The sequence below is a fragment of the Molossus molossus genome, unplaced genomic scaffold (assembly GCF_014108415.1).
Source record: "Molossus molossus isolate mMolMol1 unplaced genomic scaffold, mMolMol1.p scaffold_m16_p_21, whole genome shotgun sequence".
Classification (NCBI taxonomy): Eukaryota; Metazoa; Chordata; class Mammalia; order Chiroptera; family Molossidae; genus Molossus; species Molossus molossus.
In genome coordinates, this window is record NW_023425357.1 from 24,449,167 (window position 1) to 24,471,138 (window position 21,972).

Genomic DNA, 21,972 nt, shown 5'->3' on the forward strand with positions numbered 1-21,972 from the left:
AGCCTCAATCGAACCAAGGACTCTTTGGTCCGTGGGCCAGGGCAACCCCTGGTTTCTTTTAACAGTGCTGGTCATCCTCCTTAAAGCCTTCTGTGTTCATGAGAAAGAAGCACATTAGAACTGTATGCGTCTTGCACCTCACACAGGACCTCGGCGCACTTCAGCTCAATCTGCCAAGCAGCCTCCATAATACAGACTCAATAAAAACACCAACCTCTTACAGCGCAAAGGGTCCGTACTTCTGAGTCAAATTCAAGGCGATCAAATTCAAAATCCACCATGGCCTTTTGGAATATTCTGAGTCTACTCTTTTTTAATGCTGGTTATTCTTTAATCCTTGACCACCAGGGCTTGTGGTCATTCTGTCTCCCGGCTTCACAGGTCAGGGAGGTGAGGTGGCCCAAGGTCACGCTGCGTGCTGGGCAGGGCTGAGGCTGAGCCACCGTCTCCGATGCGGGCGGAACCGCCCTGAGCTCCACCACAGCGTGTCTGCAGTGATGCGCTCCGTCTTATCAAAGAGTGAAGAACTGTTCTAAATCTTAAAATAAACATTTTAGGGGCAAGAAGTGCCAACCTTGAAACTCCAGACTAGAATAAAAGAAAAAATATTTCACCATAACCAAGAAGACTAAACACAGCTCTACACGCATTAGAAAATGCTACGTGGACAAACCCACTTGCCCAGCCAGAGGAGCAGAATAAAAACCTTATCTTTCCAACTTAATGAAACATTTTTTAAGTCATTTATGTGTTTATTTCCATGCAAAGTTCCATTTCCTGCTAGTGAAGTGTCACAGGCCCCCAGAATGGTTTTTAACTGGGGGGTGGGGAGCATATCCATCCTTAAGAATGCCTGTATGACAGATGTTACATTTTATGAGCCTGGCACCTTACCATTTTGCCAGCAGAAGGGTCCATGGCTTTCATCACATTTTCAAAAGGAGTGTGTGACTCCAAAAAAGTCTAAGACCCAGTGTCCCGGCATCCATTTCGTAGGGAAGATTTTGTCGCTTTGATTGTGTGTGACTGACAAACCAACTCACTGACCAACTGCCCTGATATGAGAATGGAAACGAGAATGAAAGAAAAAATAAATCACTTCCTAAAGCAAGTCATGGGAAGCACAAACAGGCCAAAATATAAGTGAATAAGATAGAATAGTTGTTATGTATATATATTCGTATTTAAAGGCTTCAGAAAAAATAACAACAATACAATTTCATAGGTCCCTAAAAAGGAAAGAGAAAGAAAACCAGCATTTCTTGAATCTGGCCTTGTCTTCATGGGGGCAGCAAGCTCCCTGAGGGGGAAACTTGTCCACACATCTTCCCCACCGCGTGCCAGGCCTAGAATGGTGCCCCTCATACCAGACCTGGACCAATATCTGCTGGATGCTGGATAAACATTCCATGTCATTGATTCCTCACAACCAGGGATGTACAGATTATAGTTTTCAGTTTCACAGACCAGATTCCAAGAAGTCACGTGACTAGCCTGACGTTACAATCAGTAAGAGGCAGAACTGGGATTTAAACCCAGATCCATGCGCTGCTATGTTAAACCCAGGTCCTTCCCCCCACACCACACTTTATTTAGACATCAAACTTTTAACCCAGCGTTCTCTCTCAACAGAGAACTCCCTGGTGTGGAGCAGGCTCCACAACCCCACTGGCACCCGTGACAATCAGTTAACTTCTCTTAGCCCCAGGTTCTTCCTAACTACACAGTGGGAGAAGTGTTGCATGACGACAATAATTGATTAGTAGTGCCTGTATCTAGGCTCACAGGGAAGGATTGATTATGCCAGGATGGATTAGTAATGTCTACCCTGGGCACCGCAATGAGGACTTGCAGCACCTGTGTAATATATTTGCCATCCAGAACTAGATGACCTGCAGGTTCTCTTCCAACTCTACCCGCCTCAGATTCTAATTAGAAAAATTTTAAAGGGGGAGGGCTGGAAAAAGGAAAGAACAGACTAACATTTTCCAACACTGGCCATAGCTGCATTCAGCAAAGCCAAAAGTGGCCTCACAGCCAGTCCTACATGCTCCGTGCATACAACCCTGCCACATGGGAGGAAGTGGACTCTGGAAAACATCAGATCTGCTGCCTGCACACCCAATAAGACACCCTATCCAAGTCAGAGACAGCAGAAGTGTGAGTTTTGTCTGGCTTGGCCTGGGTTGTAAAACACCTCATCGTAAGCATAGTCAGCTCACAGGGAGCTCCATCAGGGTTTATACCCTGGCCGGACCTCTTGCCCATCCTGAGCCTTGGGCAAATCATTCCACCTCAGTAAGCCTCAGTTTCCTTATCTTGGAAAATCCTCATAGGATTGTCATAATAATTAAACTTAATAGCGCATCAAAGTTATTAACACAAGACCATAGTACGTGGGCAAATAAGGGGCCACTGCTACCATCATCGTCATCATCATTGTCACTGTCATCACACTGGTCTTTCGAGGGACATATTTTCAGAAAAGAGTTCAAGTACGAGAGATTAATTTACTTTCCCCATGTTTAGCATTGCGGCCCATTCAATTACTATAAATGCTAAAAGAGGCTCTGAAAACAATGTCACCCTCCTGAAGCTCCTGGTGTATCAGCCAGGGCCCTGGGAAGAAACAGATGGCAGACACAAAATGGTGTCATTTGAAAAACTGTAACAAAAGGACAACATAGCGCAGTGTGGGCAGAGCACAGTGAAAGCACACGAGGTGGTTTTTCCACCTAAGGTGACCAACTGTCCCACTTTGCCTGGAACTGGGGGTGTCTGCTGGAACATAGAACTTGAGTGCAAACACTTAGGACAGTCCCAGGCAAGCCAGGAGAGTTGGTCACCCCATTTCTATCCCATGTGTTTGTCCCTGCCCCTAGGCCTGAAGGGACAAGGGGAAGAAGCAGAAGACTTGGTGGGGGTGATAGGACAGAAGCTGTGGCCAAAGGATGCTGCCCTTCCCACCCACGGCAACCCTGCGGAAAGACCTCCACCTCCCTCCATGGTCCCCACTGGCCGCAGGGGGAAGGGCAGACATGAACGGAGTGTTAACCTTCCTGGGCTGGCCAGAGGGTGAGGCCTCGCGTCTCAGAAGGCTCCACAGGAGGCCTGGTGGGGAGCTCCCAGTCATCACCAACAGGGAGGAGAGACCCCCTCCCCCTTCGGAGTGGGAGCCCTGAGACAAACGACCAGACTCAGGCTCCAGGAAGCCACCTGTCAATGGGTTTAGTTCTCTATATTCAGGACTCCGAGGAAGAAGCCTCCTTCCCTGGCAACAGTGTCACTGCCGATGCTGTGATTGAGGCCAAGGCGACACAGTGAGCTCCCCCCAAAGAAAAGGGACTTCCTGGGCTGTCATCCAAGGCGGAAGGCGCGCTCGGGAGCAGGGGGTTTCGGAATGCCCACATGTGTGCCTCCTGAAGGGCCCTGAGTGGCGTCCCCACTGACATGCTCAGACCAGACGCCACCATTCGGGCCCTGTGCATGTGTCAGGGGCAATATCGTTGAGAAAGTAAAAGCAACTTTCAATTCTGTTTTTAAATCATATTTTCCAAGATCAAAATCTTATTTCCCAAGCACTGCTGCTGAAAGCTGAGGTTAAAACCACCAATAATATCTTAAGCTTCCCAACTGCGGGTTTCTTTCTCATTCAAGTCGGGGTCATGGGAGCTGGGGTTGGGGCCAGGGCTGAAAGGCTCATTCCAGGCCCAAGGTGCCCAAGGTCACTCCCTGGAGGTTCTCCCTACAGGACAGCTCCAAAGTCACCAGACAGAGCCAGGGTTTCCAAGAAAATTTGAGACACTTTTCTGTCCCTTCAAAGACTGTAATACCCGGGGCCCCAAGATGCCCATATAAACAACGATACAGTGATCCCTCAGTATTAGCAAGGGATTGGTTCCAGAACCCCTGAAGATAGCAAAATCCAAGGATACTAAAGTCTCTTATATATAAAATTGTGCACTATTTGCATATAAACAGCACACATCCTCCAATATACTTTAAATCACCTCTGGGCTACTTGTAATACCTAATACCATGTAAATGCAACATAAATAGTTGTTATACTGCATTGTTCAAAGAATAATGACAGGAACCCTGGCCAGTTTGGCTCAGCAGTTAGAACGTTGGCCTGTGGTCCAGAGAGACCCGGGTTCGGTTCCCGCTAAGGGCATGTTACCTCGGTTGCAGTTTGTCCCCGGCCCTGGCTGGGTCATATGGGAGGTGGCCAATCAATGTGTCCCTTTCACGTCAATGTTTCTCTCTCTCTCTCTTCCTCTCTCTCTTTCTTACTCTATCTGAACAAAAAATGGAAAAATGTCCTCGGGTAAGGATAAAAAGAAAGAAAGAATAATGACAGGAAAAATAGTCTGTGCATGTTCAGGACAAACTCAACCATCACAACTATGGCACAGTACATATCAGCAACAATGTACAAATTTTTCTGGAATATTTTTGAGCAGTGGTTGCTGGAATCAATGGATATGGAGGGTGGAATGTATTCAGCCAAAGGCTTCCACTGACATCAGGTACACCTGGATGGAAAGGACCCTGCCATCAAGAAGTTCAGTTGAGCAAGAAGCAGGAACATAGGCGCGCAAACCAGTGGCCATGGTAAGGTGGTGGCCACGATGTTGTGGGCATTACTGAGCACTGATCCTAAGCCTGGCATTCTACTAAGCACTTTGCATGTCTTTTTTCTTCTATTCTTAGGACAACCTTGGGAGGTGGCTACTATTAGCCCCAGCTCGCAGATGAAGAAACAGAGCTGGACCACACCACGGGTTACCTAGCCTAATAGGACGTGTCAGAATCCAAAAACACTGGCCAGTTCCCGTTAAGGAAGGACTGACCTGGAGAGGCAGGGTCTTTAAGCACCTCCACTTCCACCCAGGGTTTCAAAGTGAGGGCAGGGTATTTGCTGCTCCCCACTCTGCAACACAGACCCCTCAAGCAAGACTGCCCCGAATGCTGACCCAGGTGTGTTCCACACAAGCGCACCCAGCCAGCTTTCGGCCCCTGGCTCACAGGGCATCCTGCTTACCTCGGGGGCATTAAAAGAGCCCTCAGACCTCTGCTCTTTGCAACACTCTCTGGCCTAAGACCCTCACCCCTTCCCCACTTCTGCTGGCAGGACCCACACATCAGAAGCATCCTTGTTATATCTTTCTTGGTGGTGTGGTTCTACTAGCTCCAAAAATCAGAAGGACTCAATGCACAGCCCTGGGTGGGGCTTAAGTCAAGCAATTAAAGAAAGGCCTTTTTTTAGAAGAGCCATGAAGCCAGGTCACCTACCCCAGCCCATTCCCTGTCTTCACTGCACCTCCCCTAAATGCTTTAATTCAGACAGGATGCAAGAAGCAGGTTTTAAAGTAATTTTCCTCACATCATAACTTTCAAACGCTGGTTTTTCTCTTTCTTGTTTTTTATTGGCATGATGCAATTCCCCTTTCAACAAACCAGATCTCCGAAATCCTGAGTCATCAGGCAAAGGCAGAGACAGCAGGGGGGCCAATCAGAGGGATCAAATATGTGGGGAGCTTGCTAATGCCCTGGCCAGCAGGATTTCCTTCCAGGGTCCCTGCTGGCTCCAGGCCCCATGCCACACGCCAAACACAAAGATCAGGGCTCCTGCAGTCCCCACGTACTTCCTGGTTACCTCCTCTGTGCCCGTTTCCAAAAGAGCAAGGTGAAGGCAGGGCAGGAGCTTGAGCCTAAGCTCTCCCATGAGCCAGCCCACAACCAGGGCCACTCTGTGCAGTAGGACCACTCTATGCAGCAGGCAGTTAAAAAGTTACCACAGGGGTTCTCAATTAGTGATGGTGCCCTCCAGGGACATGTGGCAATGTCTGCGGGCATTTGGGGCTGTTACAGCTGAGGAGAGCTGTGTATGAACATCTAGTGAGCTGAGGCCAGGGATGCTGCTCAACATCCTACGATGCCCAGAATGGTCCCAACATCAACAGGGCCAAAGTTAAAACTTAAGATAATGTATAAAAATGACATAGCGGCCCAGCCAGTGTGGCTCAGTGGATGGAGTGTCGTCCCATGGACTGAGAGGTTCTGGTTCAATTCCGGGTCAGGGCACATGCCCAGATTTTGGACTCGATCCCCAGTAGGGGACATGCAGGAGGCACCCAAATGATGTTTCTCTCTCACATGGATGTTTCTATCTCTCTCTCCCTTCCTCTGTCTCTAAAAAAAGAAAAAAAAAATCAATAAAAACATTTAAAAAAAGAGCAGTATTTTTTTAAATTAATGAACACAGTTTTTAAAATGACCTAGTGTTTATAAATAAGACCTCGTCCCTACTTGTTGGGCGAACAACCCCATGTGGGTCATAGGTACTCATCTCCGAAAAATGCACAGATGGCCCTGGCCAGTTTGGCTCAGCGGTTGAGCGTCGACCTGCGGACCAGAGTTCCGGGTTCAATTCCCGCTAGGGGCACATACCACAAAAAAAAAAAGAAAAGAAAAGAAAAAAGCATAGATGGCTATTCCCTAAAATGTTCACATGGGGGACGTCTGGGTGGTGGGATTATGGGAGAACTTTTCCTCCTTTCGTTTATAAAATCACCATTATCCCTGTGATTATTCTGGCTTTAATGATTAATAATGGAGGCGAAGAGATCACAGAGAAGACAACTGTCACCCAGCTGGGGAAGTACCATGGGGCGGAGAGCGAACCCCGACTCCTGCTGGGGGTCAGGGCAGATGCCAGGGCCAGTGGCCGTCACCAAGGCAGACGGAAGAGGTGCTGCACCAAAGCTCCAGGTGCGGGGCTGAGTCACACAGCGGGCAGGGCAGGGTGCGCACCTCTGGCGGACTCTGCACTTCACATTCTCCGTGGTCGCGTCACCACAATCAGCTTTGATGGGCAACTCCTCAGGGTCAGGACAAATTAGGCAAGTAAACTAAGGCTCCGAGAGCCAAATTCACTACCCCAAGTTCAACGAAGGGCAGGTGAAGAGCAACCTCTGCCCCAGCTTTTCTGTAGGTGGGCCTGCAGAGAGGCCAAACCCTCAGCGGAAACGCTCTGCTCCGTCCATACCTTGTCCATACCTTCCCCGGTCTGCAAGGCCCTCCCTCCGCCAGAGCCAGCCCTGGCCACTTGGGGCCTCTCTGACCCTCTGCTCTTCAGCCCTGCTCACAGGCCACACGCAGTTATACTCTGGAGCCAGATAGCTTGGGTTCAAATCCTAGCTCCACTATTACTAGCTGGGTTAAATAGTGACCTCTTCACTCTGGGCCTCAGTTTGCTCATCTTTAAAATGGCACAATGGCCTGGCCGGTGTGGCTCAGTGGTTGAGCTTCGACCCATGCACCAAGAGGTCGCTGGTTCAATTCCTGGTAAGGGCACATGACCAGGTTGTGGGCCCGATCCCAAGTGGGGGGCATGCAAGAGGCAGCCAATCAATGTTCTCTCTCATCGATGTTTCTATCTCTCCCTCCCTCTCCCTTCTCCGCTCTCTAAAATCAATAAAGAAAAAAAAATTTTTTTCAATAAACAAATAAAATGGCACAATGACAACAACTTCTCACAGGGGCATCATGAGGATGAAACCAGCTCATCGACAGGAAGGGCTCAGAACAGTAAGCGCTGTGTAACTGTTCACTGCTGTTACCACTGCCTTGCTGGTGATTAGTCCTCGCTGCCAGGCTCCTGGGTCCCAACCCTGGCCAGGAGGCATCATGACACTGTGGAGAGGAACTCTGGCTCTGGAGCCAGGTCAGCTGGGTTCCAGTTGTGTAACCTGAAACTCTGAGCCTCCGGTTTCCCACCTGTAAGCTGGAGCCTCGGGGGCTGGTATGAGGAGTAAATGCACAAATATGCCCAAGGACTCAGCATGGCTGGAGGAAAGTACTGCTATAGTGCTGCAGTCACCCCCGATCTGTCTGACCTAGAACGGTTCAAACTCTTTCATTTTCCCAGCCCCAAAGCAAGCCTCCATCTTAGGGTGTGTGGGAAACACAAGCTACCAAGAGCAAAAAACAGATATCACAAGTCATTGTTCCCCTTTCTAACGGGGCAGCCCTGCCCCTGTTACCCCACAGCCACCTGCCCGAGAACCCAGAGCAGACACAAAGCGGAGCACCTCTCCCGCCCTGGACCTTGGCCTGATGGTGCCACCTTCTCCAGAGCCCGAGGCCCAGCTGGGCCTTTCCACCAGACCTCCAACAAAGAAGGTTCCAGAAGGGGAACCCTTTGAGCCAAAGTTCACAGTGGAGGTTTTGGTATTCGGAAACTACCAGAGGCCACTGGTGGGAACTCGTCATCAGCTCAGACCAGCTGGCCAGGCCCAGCAGCTTCACGGGCAGGGAAGTGGGCCTGGACCTCTCAGACATTCTATGTCCACCCCGAGGTTGACTGTGTGTGCCACGTGCCTGGAACACGTAGGTCTGCTGCACACATTCTCTCCTTTGGCCTCGGCAGCCCTGGAGAAGGGAATGGTGTGACATGCTTGGCACACGGAGGGCTAGAGACATGCAGGGGTACAAGGAAGTGGCAGGGAGGGAACTCCCAATGAGACACCTGCAACAGCCTACTTCATTCATTCATCCATTCAATCAGCCAAAGAATGTCCACTGAAAGGGAGCCTCAGTGTTCCCATCTATAAAATGGAGAGAGTTACAGCATGTTGGTGGCTTGTCACAGGAATCACCAATGTAACTGTCTAGCACAGCTCCTGGCAAAAAGAATGCCTGAGCCCTGGCCAGTCTGGCTCAGCGGTTGGAGTGTCAGCCTGCAGACCAGAGAATCCTGGTTCGGTTCCCATTAGGGGCACATACCAAAAAAAAAAAAAAAATGCTTGAGAGTGGCTGCTGTAGTGGTCACTATTGTAACTAACACCTGGCCCTGGTAACTCAGATCCCTTCACTGCCCAAGTTTCCATTCAGGGGTATCCCAGGCCCCCAACTGGTGGCCACCCCCCATCCTTCTGCATCATGATTAGGGTCCTCCCGACTCAAACGTGCCTTGGTGAACCTGACATTAACCTCACTCTGACTCACGTCCCCACTCTGTGAAGCGATCCTACCTCCATCCTTACCTCCTACACTCTTATGGTGCCCCGGTGCCCGCCACTCAAGGAAAATGTCATAGACTACCTGGCACGTGCCCCAGCTGTCTGGCCTCTCTTCCTCTGCTCACTGCTCTCCCATTGCCTATTCCCATCCCTGACCCCGACCCCCATCTCTGCCCATCTCAGCCCCACCTCTGTCCATCCAGGTGTGTCTCTCCTATGAAGTCCTTTCCTAAAACCACCTGCCCCATGACAGCACTTCTTCCTCCCTCCAAACAACAGACAAGGCATATGTGCTTTGCTCTACAGTGCATCATAGTTTATTGTGTGCCCCAGTTTAACTGTGAGCCTTTGGGGCGCACAGACTATGTCTGACTTTGCAAGTGAAGTACCTGGGAACACTCGCTCTATAAGCACAGTACCTCTGAGCACTCCAGCTGCAAGTACCTGGAATACTTCCTTTGTGAGTGCAGTGCCTGGGAGCACTCCGTCTGCAAATGCAGGGTACCTGGGAGCACACACACCCCCCAATTTGCAAACACAGTATCTGGTACTGAATTCACAAACTAGTACCTGGTGCTCGCCCTTTACAAATACTTGGCATTCACTTTCCAAAGCAGTTCCCTGAACTCACTTGACAAATTCACAAAGGCATGTCTGCCAAACACTGCAAACATTAAACTGATAAGCCCACTGATCTTCAACTAAGATATTTCTGCATCAGGCTGAAATCATTTATGTATATTCAACAAATGCGCATACATTACGGCCACACACACTGGAGCGTGGGGCAGACCCATCTTTGCTTCTGAACTCTCCTTACTGCCAGTCCTCCTTGTCTGAAACTCCAATGCACATCTCTAAAATGGGGATAATAATGCCTGCCCTGTAGGATTGTATGGAAAGGTAAATGAGCACTCTGCCTGGCATACAGCAGGTGCACAATAAATGCCATGGTAATCAGGAGTGCAGTGCTCACTCAACCTGCAATAGGTTCGCTTATTCTATTTTATTCCCCCACCAAGCTCAAATCCAGGAGTCAGAAGAGACCATGTCATTTGAATGTCCTTTCCAGGGAAACAGCTCTGTTGCTGGTAGCTTGGAGACCTCCAGACCACTTCAGTGTCCCCCATCCTAGGCAGGAGTCACCAGGCCACAGTCTCCTTTGTCCTGGACACAGCTCACCCTGCCCCAGCTTCCAGAGCACTCAGGGGAGCCACATGACTGAGCTGTGGCCAAGGGACCAGCCAGACCCACAAGTGGCTCTGCCTGGTACTCCCTCCTTCTCCCCCTCCCCTCAATAAGGCCCTGCAGGGGGCAGAAACCCAGACTGGACTGTGACAGGGGCAAGAAGTAAACCATGTTGCCTGAAACCAGCCAGGTGTGGGGGCTGGTTGTCACAGCAATTAGCCTGCCCTGACGACACCCAGTCCCTTCCACACAGATAGCCCCCAATGAGCCCCACACCAACCTGTGACAGTGATCAGATTCACTGGGTTGAACAGTGAGCCAAAACCAGAGGCAGTGGGCTTTCCCAGACCATGTGCCCATCTGCAGCTCTTCTGAGCCTCCAAGAGCTGGGGGCTGGCCCAGGACACCCCGGAATACTACCAGCTCCAGGGGCATCTCCTCTCTGCGAAAGACCCCATCTGAGCCAGCCCGGCCTCAGGGAAATGGCCTCAGGGAAACGCCGGCTGCCCTGCCCAAGTCACCTACCTGGGGACTGGAGAATCCAGCTCTTCTGCTTCCCTCCAAAGTGAGTTTACTCAGCCTGATCTGTTTATATGCCTTCTCACTTCTGATAACCACTTGAAAGCAGGAGAGCTAATGACAAAGGAAGGCAATGGAAGGTGCTGGGAGGCAGGAGTCCTGGGTGTGAGTTCCAGCCCTGCTGCTGAGTCTTTTGTAAGGGTCTTTGGACAACACACTTCCCCTCACCTCTCCCCAAAAGCAAATTTGATGATTAGTGTGCTCTAGATCCTGGGACCCTTGTACCACAGTATGGACAAAAGAAGCTGGTTTTGGGGGTTTTTTTTCCAGTTTTGTTGGGTTTTATAATTTAAGAGTCTCTGAAAGCACTGCTCCAAAGCTATTCTTCACTACTGGGAGGGTGCTGGGTGAAACACAGACACCAGAAGCACTAGAATTAAAGTTCCACATTCTGGGTGCTCATGAGTATTTTTTAATAGATGATAACAGCTCCTGGAAAGCAGGATAATGATAATTATAGAGCATTTACTGTGTGCCAGCCACTTTACTGGGTGATTTCTAAGTACAAGCCAGCCTCAGGGCCTTTGCACTTTCCATTCTCTCTGCCTGGAATGCTCTCCCTCCAGATATCGCCTCCTTCCCTTCCCTTACTGCCACATGCAAAGCAGCAAGGCTCCCAGTTCCCAAGCCCCAAACATGCCACCCGCCTACCTGCTTTCTTTTCTCCAGGGCTCCTGTCACCCACCACCAGACAGATTTCATATTTACTTGCTTAGCGGTTTATTGTCGATCACCCACCCTACCAACACAAGGTCCAGGAGGTTTTCTTCCAAGTGTCTAAAACTGCGATATTTACCTGAATGCTGAATGAACTGCCATACCTTACCTCACTTAACCCTGGGTCAATGCTAAAAGGAAGTCCCATAATCAGAATTTTACAGATAAAGACAGAGGTTAGGAGACCTGCCCAAGGTCACCCACCAGTTATGAAGTTGCAGGGGTGGGATCCTAGCTCGCCTATCTGACCACTCTGCTGGGTCTGGCTGTTCTCTGTTTGCTGGTATAAACCTTTCTGTACATCACAAGTACAAAGAAACGGCAACTAAACATGGTGACCAACTGCAGCACTAGAAATATTTTCTCTGCAGTCTCCTTTGCCTCAGTATACATGGACACCTCCCCCATGCACACACATGCACACACGCCTCATCACCCTCTGGTAGGACTCTGCTAATGTCAGCAAAGCTTCTTTTCAAATGTGCCTAACCTCCCTCGGTGCCCTGTTGAATGCACTAGGTGCCTTGTTGCCAGAGCCAAGAGCTTGGAAAAGGCATTTTCACTTCCTCCCTTTCTCCACCCCAGGGCCACTCGGGCTTGGCTTCCATCCTGGGGAAGCAGGAAGTCTGGGGACAAAAATGATGCTCTCAGGTGGAGCAGGAAACAGCTGTCCTGGGCTGTGCAGACCCTTGTCCTTGGGCCGGAGGTCAGAATGACTGGTCAGAGCCCCCTGCTCACCTGTATTCCGCTCCTGGTGGGGCCAGGTAGCCAGACCCCCGCAAAGGGGCTCCCTGACCAGTGACATTCAGCCAGACTGAAGCATGACTCCAGGCAGCAGTGACCTCAGACACTGCACCCTGAGGGAGGGTCAGCTTGCCCTTGCAGAGCAACTCTGGGAATAAATATTTAACACCTACCAAAGGAAAAAACATTCCAATTATCAAAACAGAAACAACTCAACTGAACCAAAATGTAAAGTATCTTGTTTAAAATAGCAAAAGACTGGGACTAACCTAAACGCCCAGCAACAGGGAATGGTCTGCCTACATTATTACAGTGCCCCTCTACAGCGGAACACTATGCAGCAGTGAAAAAGAACAAGGTAGTTGCATATGCACAGATCTAGAATGATCTCCAAAATACACTGTCCAATGGCAAATAATGGCTCAGAACTGTGTGTAGCTGCCAGAATGGGTAGCAGGGCTTGCCTAGGAGAACCAGGGGCTGTGAGGACGTGGAATAAGAGAGATGCTTCACTTTTTCCTTATGTGCCTTGTTGTACTATCTGAATTTATTTGATGTGTGCATCACTGTTTCAATTTTCAAAATAAAGAAAAGAGTTATGGGTTTGTTTGTTTTTTTAAAGAAACTAGACTGTGCCCCCTGAGGAATTTTCTTAAACTGCTTTCAACAATTTCTTGCCTCTATACATACCAGTTCTGCTAAATAGCCCTAACTTTCCCAAATGCACTGCTCATCTCAGGAGACTTTTCTCTGGAGACTGGCTGTTTTTAAATAGCAATAACCCCTTTCACTTGTGCAGAGTTTCACACACGCTCTCTCAGGGCAATCAGGAAAACATGAATTGGAATACTGGCCCCTGTCACACCCCTGCTCTGTGCTGGCCATCCTACTAAGTGTGAAACTGAATTCTGTCCCATCTTTATAGCAACTCTGTCAATGAAGTAGGATTGCCCCACCCTCCAGGATTAAAAGCAAGGCCCAGCAAGGGAAAGCATGTGCCAAAAGTCACACAGCCAGGAAGTCATAATCTCAGAATCCAGACCCAGCACCAAGTGACAGCAAACTCGGAGTCTGTTCTGCCCCATGGTGGAGGCACCCTAAGCCATTAGGCTGCCTTGCTTAACCTCATTGAATCCTTTAATGAAAGGCAAGACTCTGCCATCTCAAAGGTCCGTTCTGCCAAAACACCAACGGGGTACCCTCCGCACAGGCCAAGCCTGGCTGACCTGGAAAGAGGTTGCCCTTCCGCCCCAAGACAGCTTTGGTGACGTGACCATCAGGTTCCTCTTAGCCTTGCCCAACACGGTGCCCCAGAAATGCCCTCCCTCTCTCACTGCCAGGCAGGTCAGTGGGCCCTGGGCAGAGGCCACCTGTGGGCCATGGAGCCCGAGCGGGAGGCACACATCCGCCTCGCCCGCCTCCAACGGCAGCTCGGCAGCAAGGCCCAAGCACGAGCAGTGAAACCCCTTCCACCTGGACTGGCACGATTTTGCCTGTGGCCACAAAGGGCATCTCAGATTGCACCAGGCGAATGAATGGCAGCATCAGAATGTACTCCCTCCTTAAAATGCACTTATCACAGCTCAGGGGAGGCAGATCACATTTGCTGTTTACAGAGAATTTAGATTTTTCTTTCCCTCTTCTCTATCTCTGCCCCTCCCCTCCACCACCTCCAATCGAACAAGTTATCCAGGAAACAAATTTGATATATTCAAAAACCTTTGTATGACAAATGGCATTAAAAAAGACTCCTTGTGTTTATAACTGCCACAGTAAACATCACAAAAATCAAAGGTGGGAAGTGGTGCACGATACAAAGTGAAAAAAAAAAATTAACACACATATGCACATGCATTCCCATGGGACTCATGACCCTGGAGGACACAAACTTTAATTCTCAGGTGGAAACCACACCATTGGGAGGAACTCTGCTCAGCACCTGACACCTAGATGCTTAGTAAGCGTAAGTGCAAGTTCAGAAGTAGGCTCTCTCCCTGAGAAAACACCAGACTAAAGAAACCCAGTAAGAATTAAGGTGACTTCTCTGTTCCACTCCATGTCAAGAAGGCCAGAAACATTTCAATCAGAGCAGAGGAGTGGTGAAAATTTAAAAGCAAGTCGATGATAAACTGAGGATTGAGAATAAAGAACACTACTGTCACCTGTGCTACGATCCCTTTTGGGTCAATGAATAAAAGACTTTCCAGATTGAACCCACCATGAGATGCCATATGATACACGCACAAAATTAAGTGAAATAAAATGTAAGCACTTGTACTTCTTCAGTGCAGAGGGAACAAAGCGCACAGACAAAGCCCTCTTCCAGTGGACAAACATGTCTAGCAGGTGATCAAATTCAACCCAGGCACAGAACAGCAAAATGGATTCTGGTCTCACCGGACCTGGCTGCTTATGCAGAAGGCCTGGCGGTTGGCTACAACCGACCACCACCACGAAAAGCCAGGGAGGCCCAGGGACTGGGAAGTCTGGATGCAAAAGGGGAGTGAGGTGCCAGGTCCAGGCCACAACCTGGACAAGAGGGCCCTTCCCCCACAAGGTGTGGTCATGTGTACCCCAGGCAAGGGGCAGACGCCTCCCAACCAGCCAGGTCACTGTTGCCTTTGTGTTTCCTTCTTTGTTTATGAGCTTTCCGGATCCAAAGTCTCAAGCACAGAGTGCATCAGACTCAGCGCTGTCACAGGCCACGTCAGGCACACTGTTGGCTCTGCGAGGATTTAATCAGTAACCGGCCCAGGAGACAGGCACAGGGCAAGCTCCAACCTGACCCCACAGAAGGCAAAGTTAATAGCTAGGCCAGGGAGTGAGGCTGCCAGTCCCTGGGGCCCCAGGCTGAGTCCATCTCCCCAACGGGGACTCAAGAGAGGTCCACCTGAGGGGTGTAGCCAGCAAGAATTACCACCCAGGTGGGGCTGGGAGCCCCATATGCTTCCATCCTGCCCGAGACAGCTGTGGTCCTGGAAGCCTGGTCTTTATCTCTGACAATCCAGTTAATTGGATCAGTGTAGACAGACTCCAAAGACAGTTTGGGCAAAAGCGTGTATTTGGTTTGTTTATTAATTTGAATCCAGATCAATCACTCCGACTCTTGTTTCCGAAGCCCACACAATTAACCAGATAATTACCCAATGGTTCTGAGTTTGGCTGTATTGACGGCTTAATAATATATGAATGATACATAGTTCAAGAAAGGATATGAAACATACTTAATATATCGGCAACTTGAGACTGGGCCAGGGGACTCTACAAAGCCATAGGGCTGCACAGGGCTTGTTGTAGTGAACTGCACTCGAATTCACCTTTGTTTCATTTGGGCTACTATTTCTCAATAGAGTGCTTGGGCCGCACTATAAAATGCAGACAGATTACATAACGCCCAGGCCTCAGAAAAACCCCTCGGGCTGCTTTGTTTCCTAGGGCCTGGACACCAACCAGGTGTCTCATGATGAGGCAAGGTCCCCAGTAGCAGTTCCAACCCCACCTCTTCCCTGGAGGCAACTGTCTCCATCTGGCCTGCCCTGAGTAGCCCAACTCCATGCTCACAGGCCCTGGAACAGAGAGCCATGTACCTCACTGAGCCCACCATGGGGAGATTTAAGGACACCCCCTGCCCTGCCCAAAAGGCTTGGTGATGACAGGCAGAGGAAGGAGAATTATGCCAGTTCATTGGACACTTGCTCAGAGTTCCTCCTTCCACATTTCCCAACACCAGAGCAAGGGTCTGCTGAGACAAATCTTGTTCCATGGATAGCCTCAGTCCCCAGTCCTGAACATCACAGCTCCTCTCCAGAAAGGCCCAAGCTACAAAAGTGCCACCCACCTTGGCTGGTGAAGGTGGGGCCAGGGCCCTCTGGCTGCTTAAGAAACCAGCGCCCAGCATCCGCCTTTCTCTCTGTCTCTCTCTCTCTCTCTCTCTCATGTATACATGTTGAGCAATCAGGTAAGTCTGGGGCCTTGAGCCTCCAAAGCTGGCTTCCCCAGACTGTGGCCAGCAGCAACAGAGGGCACACTCCTGGCTCCTCCTAGGGGAGCACAGGGGAGCTCAGCCTCTCCTTCCCACAGAGGGTCACTGTGCCTTTCAACCATTTTGAGAAGTGGCAGAAAAAAATAAAGACCCCCAAGTCAGGGGACAATTCTGAAGCAGATTTGGGAGCTCCAGGTCCCAGGCAGGGAACTACTCTGAAATGCTGAGTGAGGGCAAATTTTCTGAGGCTCTCCCTCCATCAAATGAAAAGCCAAACGCTAAGCCCTGTGGCTCTCGGTGGGTTTAAGAACACGCATGAGCCTGAAACTGGGCCTGGGCCACTTCTCGACAACCGGTGATCCTCCCTGAGAAAGCAGCCTTTGCAGACATTGCACCAACGTGCCCACAGGAAAGAAAAAATAGGTGTTCTCAGCACGTTGGACCCAAAATTCAGAATAAAAGTCCTCGTGTGCTTCAATGCTCTCAGGATAGGGGAAGCTGTTTCGAGGAGTACGGTTTCTTCTGATAACTTTTCCCCCTCCCCATTCCTTGGAGCATATGTCACGGCCTGTGACACACTGCCAAGGGAACATGGATGCCGGGGAAATGTCTACACATGCTACACGTTTGTGACATGCCATGTAAGTGACACCCTGTTTCCTGGCTGGGTTTTCTTGGCACAGGTGTGGGCAGGCGGTGGATTCTGCCCCCCCCCCAACTGTGCTTAGTAAACAGGCTCACAGTGGCCCCAGGGGGGAGTGTACATTCTGGGGAAGACCTGTCACCCCTCCATAGAGGAAGGAACCCTCTAGGCAAGGCTCAGGCCCAAGCAGAGCTGGTGCTTTAAACTGTCCTTGTTTCAAAACACAAAGCATCCTGTTCAGGCTCCTGCCCGCCACCCCCATCCTGCGACCCCAGCACAGCTGTCTTTCTCCACCTTGAAGATTTGATTTCAGAAACAGATCAATGACTTCTCCTCTCCTCTCACACAGCTCACCCAGTCCCAGCCACATATTTAAAAACAATAACAGTAACAAAATAAAACCCCCAACAACTAAACACAGGCGACACACACTTCAGAGACAATGCAAGACCAGAGCCCCACAGGCCAGCTTCCATACTAGAACTTGACCCTCAGCCTTGGCTGGGGAGGAGACAGCCCAGGACCCCTGCCCCCTCCCCCTCCCCTTCCAACCTCCCAATGTACCAAAGAGATTTTTTCAGAAAGGGAAGCACCCAGTTTTGCCTGCCAGCCTGGGCAGAAAAAAGAATAAAAGATGGGCACACCAAAGAAAGGAATTGGTTTCTGGAAATTCTTTGGGTTTTGGGGTTTTGAGATTGTTGGGGGTTTGGGTAGGTTTTTGTTTTGTTTTATTTTATTTTTTTGGTTGTTTTGCTTTCCCGTCCACCGCAGGCTTTCAGAAAGGGAACCCTCACCACCATCAGGGCCCAGTCCCGGGTCTATCCCCACGGTCCCATCCGTAAGAAACCCAAGCGCTGGGCAGAGAGGTCCCCAAATGCTCAACCTGGGGTGGGCCAGATCCCCTCCCGAATTCTAAGGGGCTCCCCGAGCCGCCGGCTGGGCAGAGCTTCGGATTCCACAATCCAACCTCGAGCCCAGGCCAGGAGCGGGGCGCCGGGTTCTCCCCGCCCCTGGCGCCCCCCAGCGCGCAGCAGGCCCCGCTCCAGGTGCAGTGGTGGGAGGGGGCGCCTCCCGAGCCCCGAGGGGAGGCGCGGGGGTGCAGGCGCGCGGCCGCGCGGAGCGACTCACCGTGGCGGACGCCAGGCTGTTGTCGGCCAGCGTTAGGTGGTGCGGCTCCCAGCGCCTCAGGAATTTCGAGGTGAGGATCTTGCTGAGAAAGGTCCGCGGGTGCCGGATGACACAGACCTGGATGTCGCCCTCCTGCAGCAGTTTGTACCTCATCCCGTTGCACAGCAGAAGGGCCCGGCGGCAAGGCACAGCGCCCATCTTCGTGCCTTCGGGGGCCGGCACGTCGCCCCCCAGCAGCGGCTTGGTCTCCTCGATCTGCCGGGGGTCGCCGCCGCCGCCCGAGCTGCTGGTCAGATCCATGGCCGGCCGGGCCGGGGAGGGGGCCGGGGGCGGGGAAAGGGGCTGTCCCGGCTGCGGGGCGGCGGGGCCCCCGTTCGGCGGCCCGCACCCCCCCACCGCTCGGGAAGGTGGGGGGGTGTGGGGCTGGGGGCGCCCGCAGGGGAGGCGCCCGGGGCGGGAGGCGGCTAGCGCGGCCGGCGCCCGGTCCTTCCTGCGGAGATCGGCTTCCTCCTAGCTCGTCGGGTGCATGCTCGCGGCGGCCGGACCGGCTCGGCGGGCGGGCGGGCGGGCGGGGACGCGGGCAGCGCCGGGGGCCGGCGACGGCGGCGAGCGGGGGCCGCGCGGCGGGCGTGTCTCGGCCCCGCCACCCGCTCGTGTGTACAGTACGTGTGTCTGGGCGGCCGTCCGCGGGCAAGTGTGCGGCGGGGGCCGCGGGGGCCGGCTCTGTTGAGAGATTGCAGAAGCCACTCGGCGCCCGCGCGATTGGTCCCCGCGGGGTCATGTGCCCGCCCCTCTGACGTCAATGGCGGCAACGGCGGCGGCCGCCGCGGCTTCGGCCTCTCGCAGGCGGAGCCGGCCGCCGGGCGGGGACGCGCGGCAGAGGCGCGGCCCGACGGGAGGGGGCGGCCCCTGGGGAGGGGGCTGCGGCGGGCGAGCCCCAGCAGGCCGGCCGCCGGCCCCGCCCGGAATGTGAGGGTGGGCTGGGGCCGCGGGGCGGGGCGCGTGACGTCACGCCCAGCCGCGCCCCCGCCGGTGCCCAGGCCGGTGCTGAGCCGCGGGGCCGGCGGGCGGGACCTGATCCGGGGACAAGCTGTGGTCTCTGCACCCCACGCTCCCCGTCCTGGCGGCACTGATCAGAAACGTCAACGCCCGGAAACATGCCAACGCCCCAAACATGTCAACGCGGACGGCCGAGGTGCGGCCAGGTGCAAACCCGGGGGACCGAGGCTGGGCTGGGCAGGGCAGGGTGGGGCGGGGCGGGGCGGGGCGGGGCGGGAGGAGTGGGGGCTGGACCGCTTGACCTCTGACACCCCCTCCCCAGCTCAGGCTGCCAGATGGGGCCATAAGACGGGGATGTTTCCTCGAATTTAAAATGTCCCCTCAATTACCTGGATAATGATCCCACACTGCCAGTCTCAGCCTTCCAGACTCTGCAGACCCCTGGCCTTTTGCAGATGTCTCCTCCCCTTGGCCTTTTGGGTCCTCCAGCTGCCTGTGGGGAGGGGACAGGCTCGCCTGCCCCCCTCCTTTTTTCTGCCCTGGAGTCTGACCCCTTCTAGGAACCTAGACAACAGAGCCCCCCAAAGTTACTGGGCTGCCCCCTCCTCTTCCTGCACCCCAGTAGCTCCACTTCTTCACCTCTCCCCTCAGACCAGGACCTGGCCATTCATCTCTGCGTCCCCAGGCCCAGCACCAGGCGGAGGAGAGAGTCATACTGGAAGCACCTTTGTGGAATGAAGTGCATTGTCACTCAGGAACTAGAACTGAAACAAAAGCGGTCCCCTTCTACCATCAGGAGACACCTAATGCCACCCAGCAAATGCTCCACCCCTCCACCAGACTTTCTTACATCCACACGCTTCTGCAGTTAATATCATCAGAACCCCCAGGTTTTTGCTTTTTTGTTAGGTGAAGGTGCCCTGTGGTGAACACATGGATATGTGAGCATGTGTTGAATTGTATTGTGAATGCTGCAGTTTGTCCACAGAATTCCTGTGGTGGGATTATCTCCTCCCCACCCTCTCCCAGAACAGACAAGACAGAGGGGCTCCCCAAAGACCCTCTCCCCTGAGCCTGGCCGGGGGTGGAAGGCAGGGCCCGGTTCCTCACAGAAATAAGACTCAAATGTCCGTGATGCCCAGGAGATGGGCAGAGCTGTTCTCTCCTCCTGAGCCCTGAGGGAGGCAAAGTTAAGTAAGAAAATGAGGTATTCAGTGTCTCCCCACAATTTGCTGCCATTTCATTCAAGTTCTAAACCTCAGTGGCCTTGAGAAAACCATGAAGCAAGAAAGGAGCAAACCAGAGCCCCCACCTCATGCTGTAGATGTGGGTTCAAGGGGTGGCTGTGACCAAGACCCACCCAGGCTGTTAAGAGATGGGGTTAGGTCAGTTGTTCAAACCTTTATTGAGCTGTATGTTGTCGCAGGAGTAATTTCTATAGTAGCCACAGTATCCTAAGGACTTCCGGTGTGCTAACAGTTGTACATGTGTGCACCTTTCCTTTGTCACAGCAACCTGAGGACATAGCTGCCATCACCATCTTCTCTTGCAGATGAGGGTACAGAGAGGCTGAGCTACTTGCCCAGGCTCACTGCTAGTCAGGATCGGGCCCAGGTATGGAGAGCAGACAGAGGATGATCAAGACAGTGACCAACCACACTGTGCTTGAGCTCCAGGAACAGAAAGGGAACACATAACCCAGCAGATGCCAGGGTACATGTCCTGACTGCAGGAAGTCTTCAGGAATCAGGTAAAGAAGGGGACAGGTGCTCCTGCAAAGGTGGCACATACAGAGGTGGGAAGACACTTGGCCTGTGCGGAGACTAGCTCACCTGCCAAGGCGCACAAGACGCCCAGGAATGCAGGGCACAGGTTTTGGAGATGAAAGTACTGAATTCAATCAGTCATCTTGAAATAATTTTTAAGTTTCAGTTTGAAATCAGTGACATGGAGCCCCCAAGATGCTATAAGAAGAAAAGTTCCTTGGGGCAGAAATCAGGAGTTCCTGATTGACAGCAGAGCTGGCTCAGGGCCTGCACATGGTCAGGGCTCCCCGCTCACCTATTCCCTGGTGCTTCAAAACATGTCGACCATCGGACCATGTCAGTAAGTTGAGACAGGATGAGATGGGATATCACTGGTGTTCAGCCTCCTGGACTGGGACTCACGGAACTCATTGCAGAGCCCCTTGCCTCCCACTATCCCAGGTTCCTGAAATGAATCTGAGTGCAGCTGTCAGATTCCATCAGAAGCCCCCTCCCTGCAGACCCCTAACCTGTGTGCCCGTCAGGGTTCCATGGGTGGATCATGTACTCAAGTCATCCTCAATGCCACGGGAATCCATACTCTCCAAAAAAAAAAAAAAAAATGGTAGCGGCCCCTTAGAATTCACCCTCACAGCACTGAACTTCAGAGATTTGCGGAGCAGCAGAGAGAACACGGAAGTTCATGAACTCTTCACTCTCCTTAAGCTCCCACAAGCCAGTTCGTTCAGCAAGGTCACCAGACAAACCTGTCACTGTCTGCATTCTTTGCTGGTGTTCCCTCTTTGTTTGAGCCAGGTCCCAAAGGACCATGCTGTGCTCTCACCTGCTCACTACATCACTTGAGTTCAGCAACCCACTGTGTGTTACCCCTGGGCCCCCTTGGTGAAGAACCTATACTGTGTTAAGGGCAGTGCTGGAAGTCGGGGTTGCAGTGAGCAGGTAGTAAACCGTCCTCGTGAGCTCTCATCTCAACTCCCAAGTTCCTGAAATCTAACTTGAGCCAACTCAGAGGGGGAAAGACCTGCTGCCCTGGATGCCCACAGTGGAATTTGATGCAGTGGCGAAGTCCCTGATGGGGGAGGGAGCACTGTGGATGGCCAGCCCTAGCAGAGGGCCGCCTGAGCACCCTCCTCTAGCAGCCCTGTCCCTTCCGGCAGACACACCTGTAAATGGGTGTCCTCCTCCTCGGAGTGGTGTCCG

The 21,972-nt window shown here is 52.2% G+C and overlaps 1 protein-coding gene across 1 annotated transcript in view; it reads right to left on the minus strand.

The window, feature by feature from the left end:
- LOC118639029 (c-Maf inducing protein) overlaps positions 1-18,336 on the minus strand; it is a 250,187-nt gene extending 231,851 nt beyond the window's left edge. Inside the window, exon 1 of the mRNA XM_036275195.1 lies at positions 18,008-18,336. Within this exon, the coding sequence (XP_036131088.1) occupies positions 18,008-18,307 (300 nt within the window). The 5' untranslated portion in view covers positions 18,308-18,336. The remainder of the gene's footprint in view (positions 1-18,007) is intronic.
- Between the last annotated feature and the right edge of the window lie 3,636 nt (positions 18,337-21,972).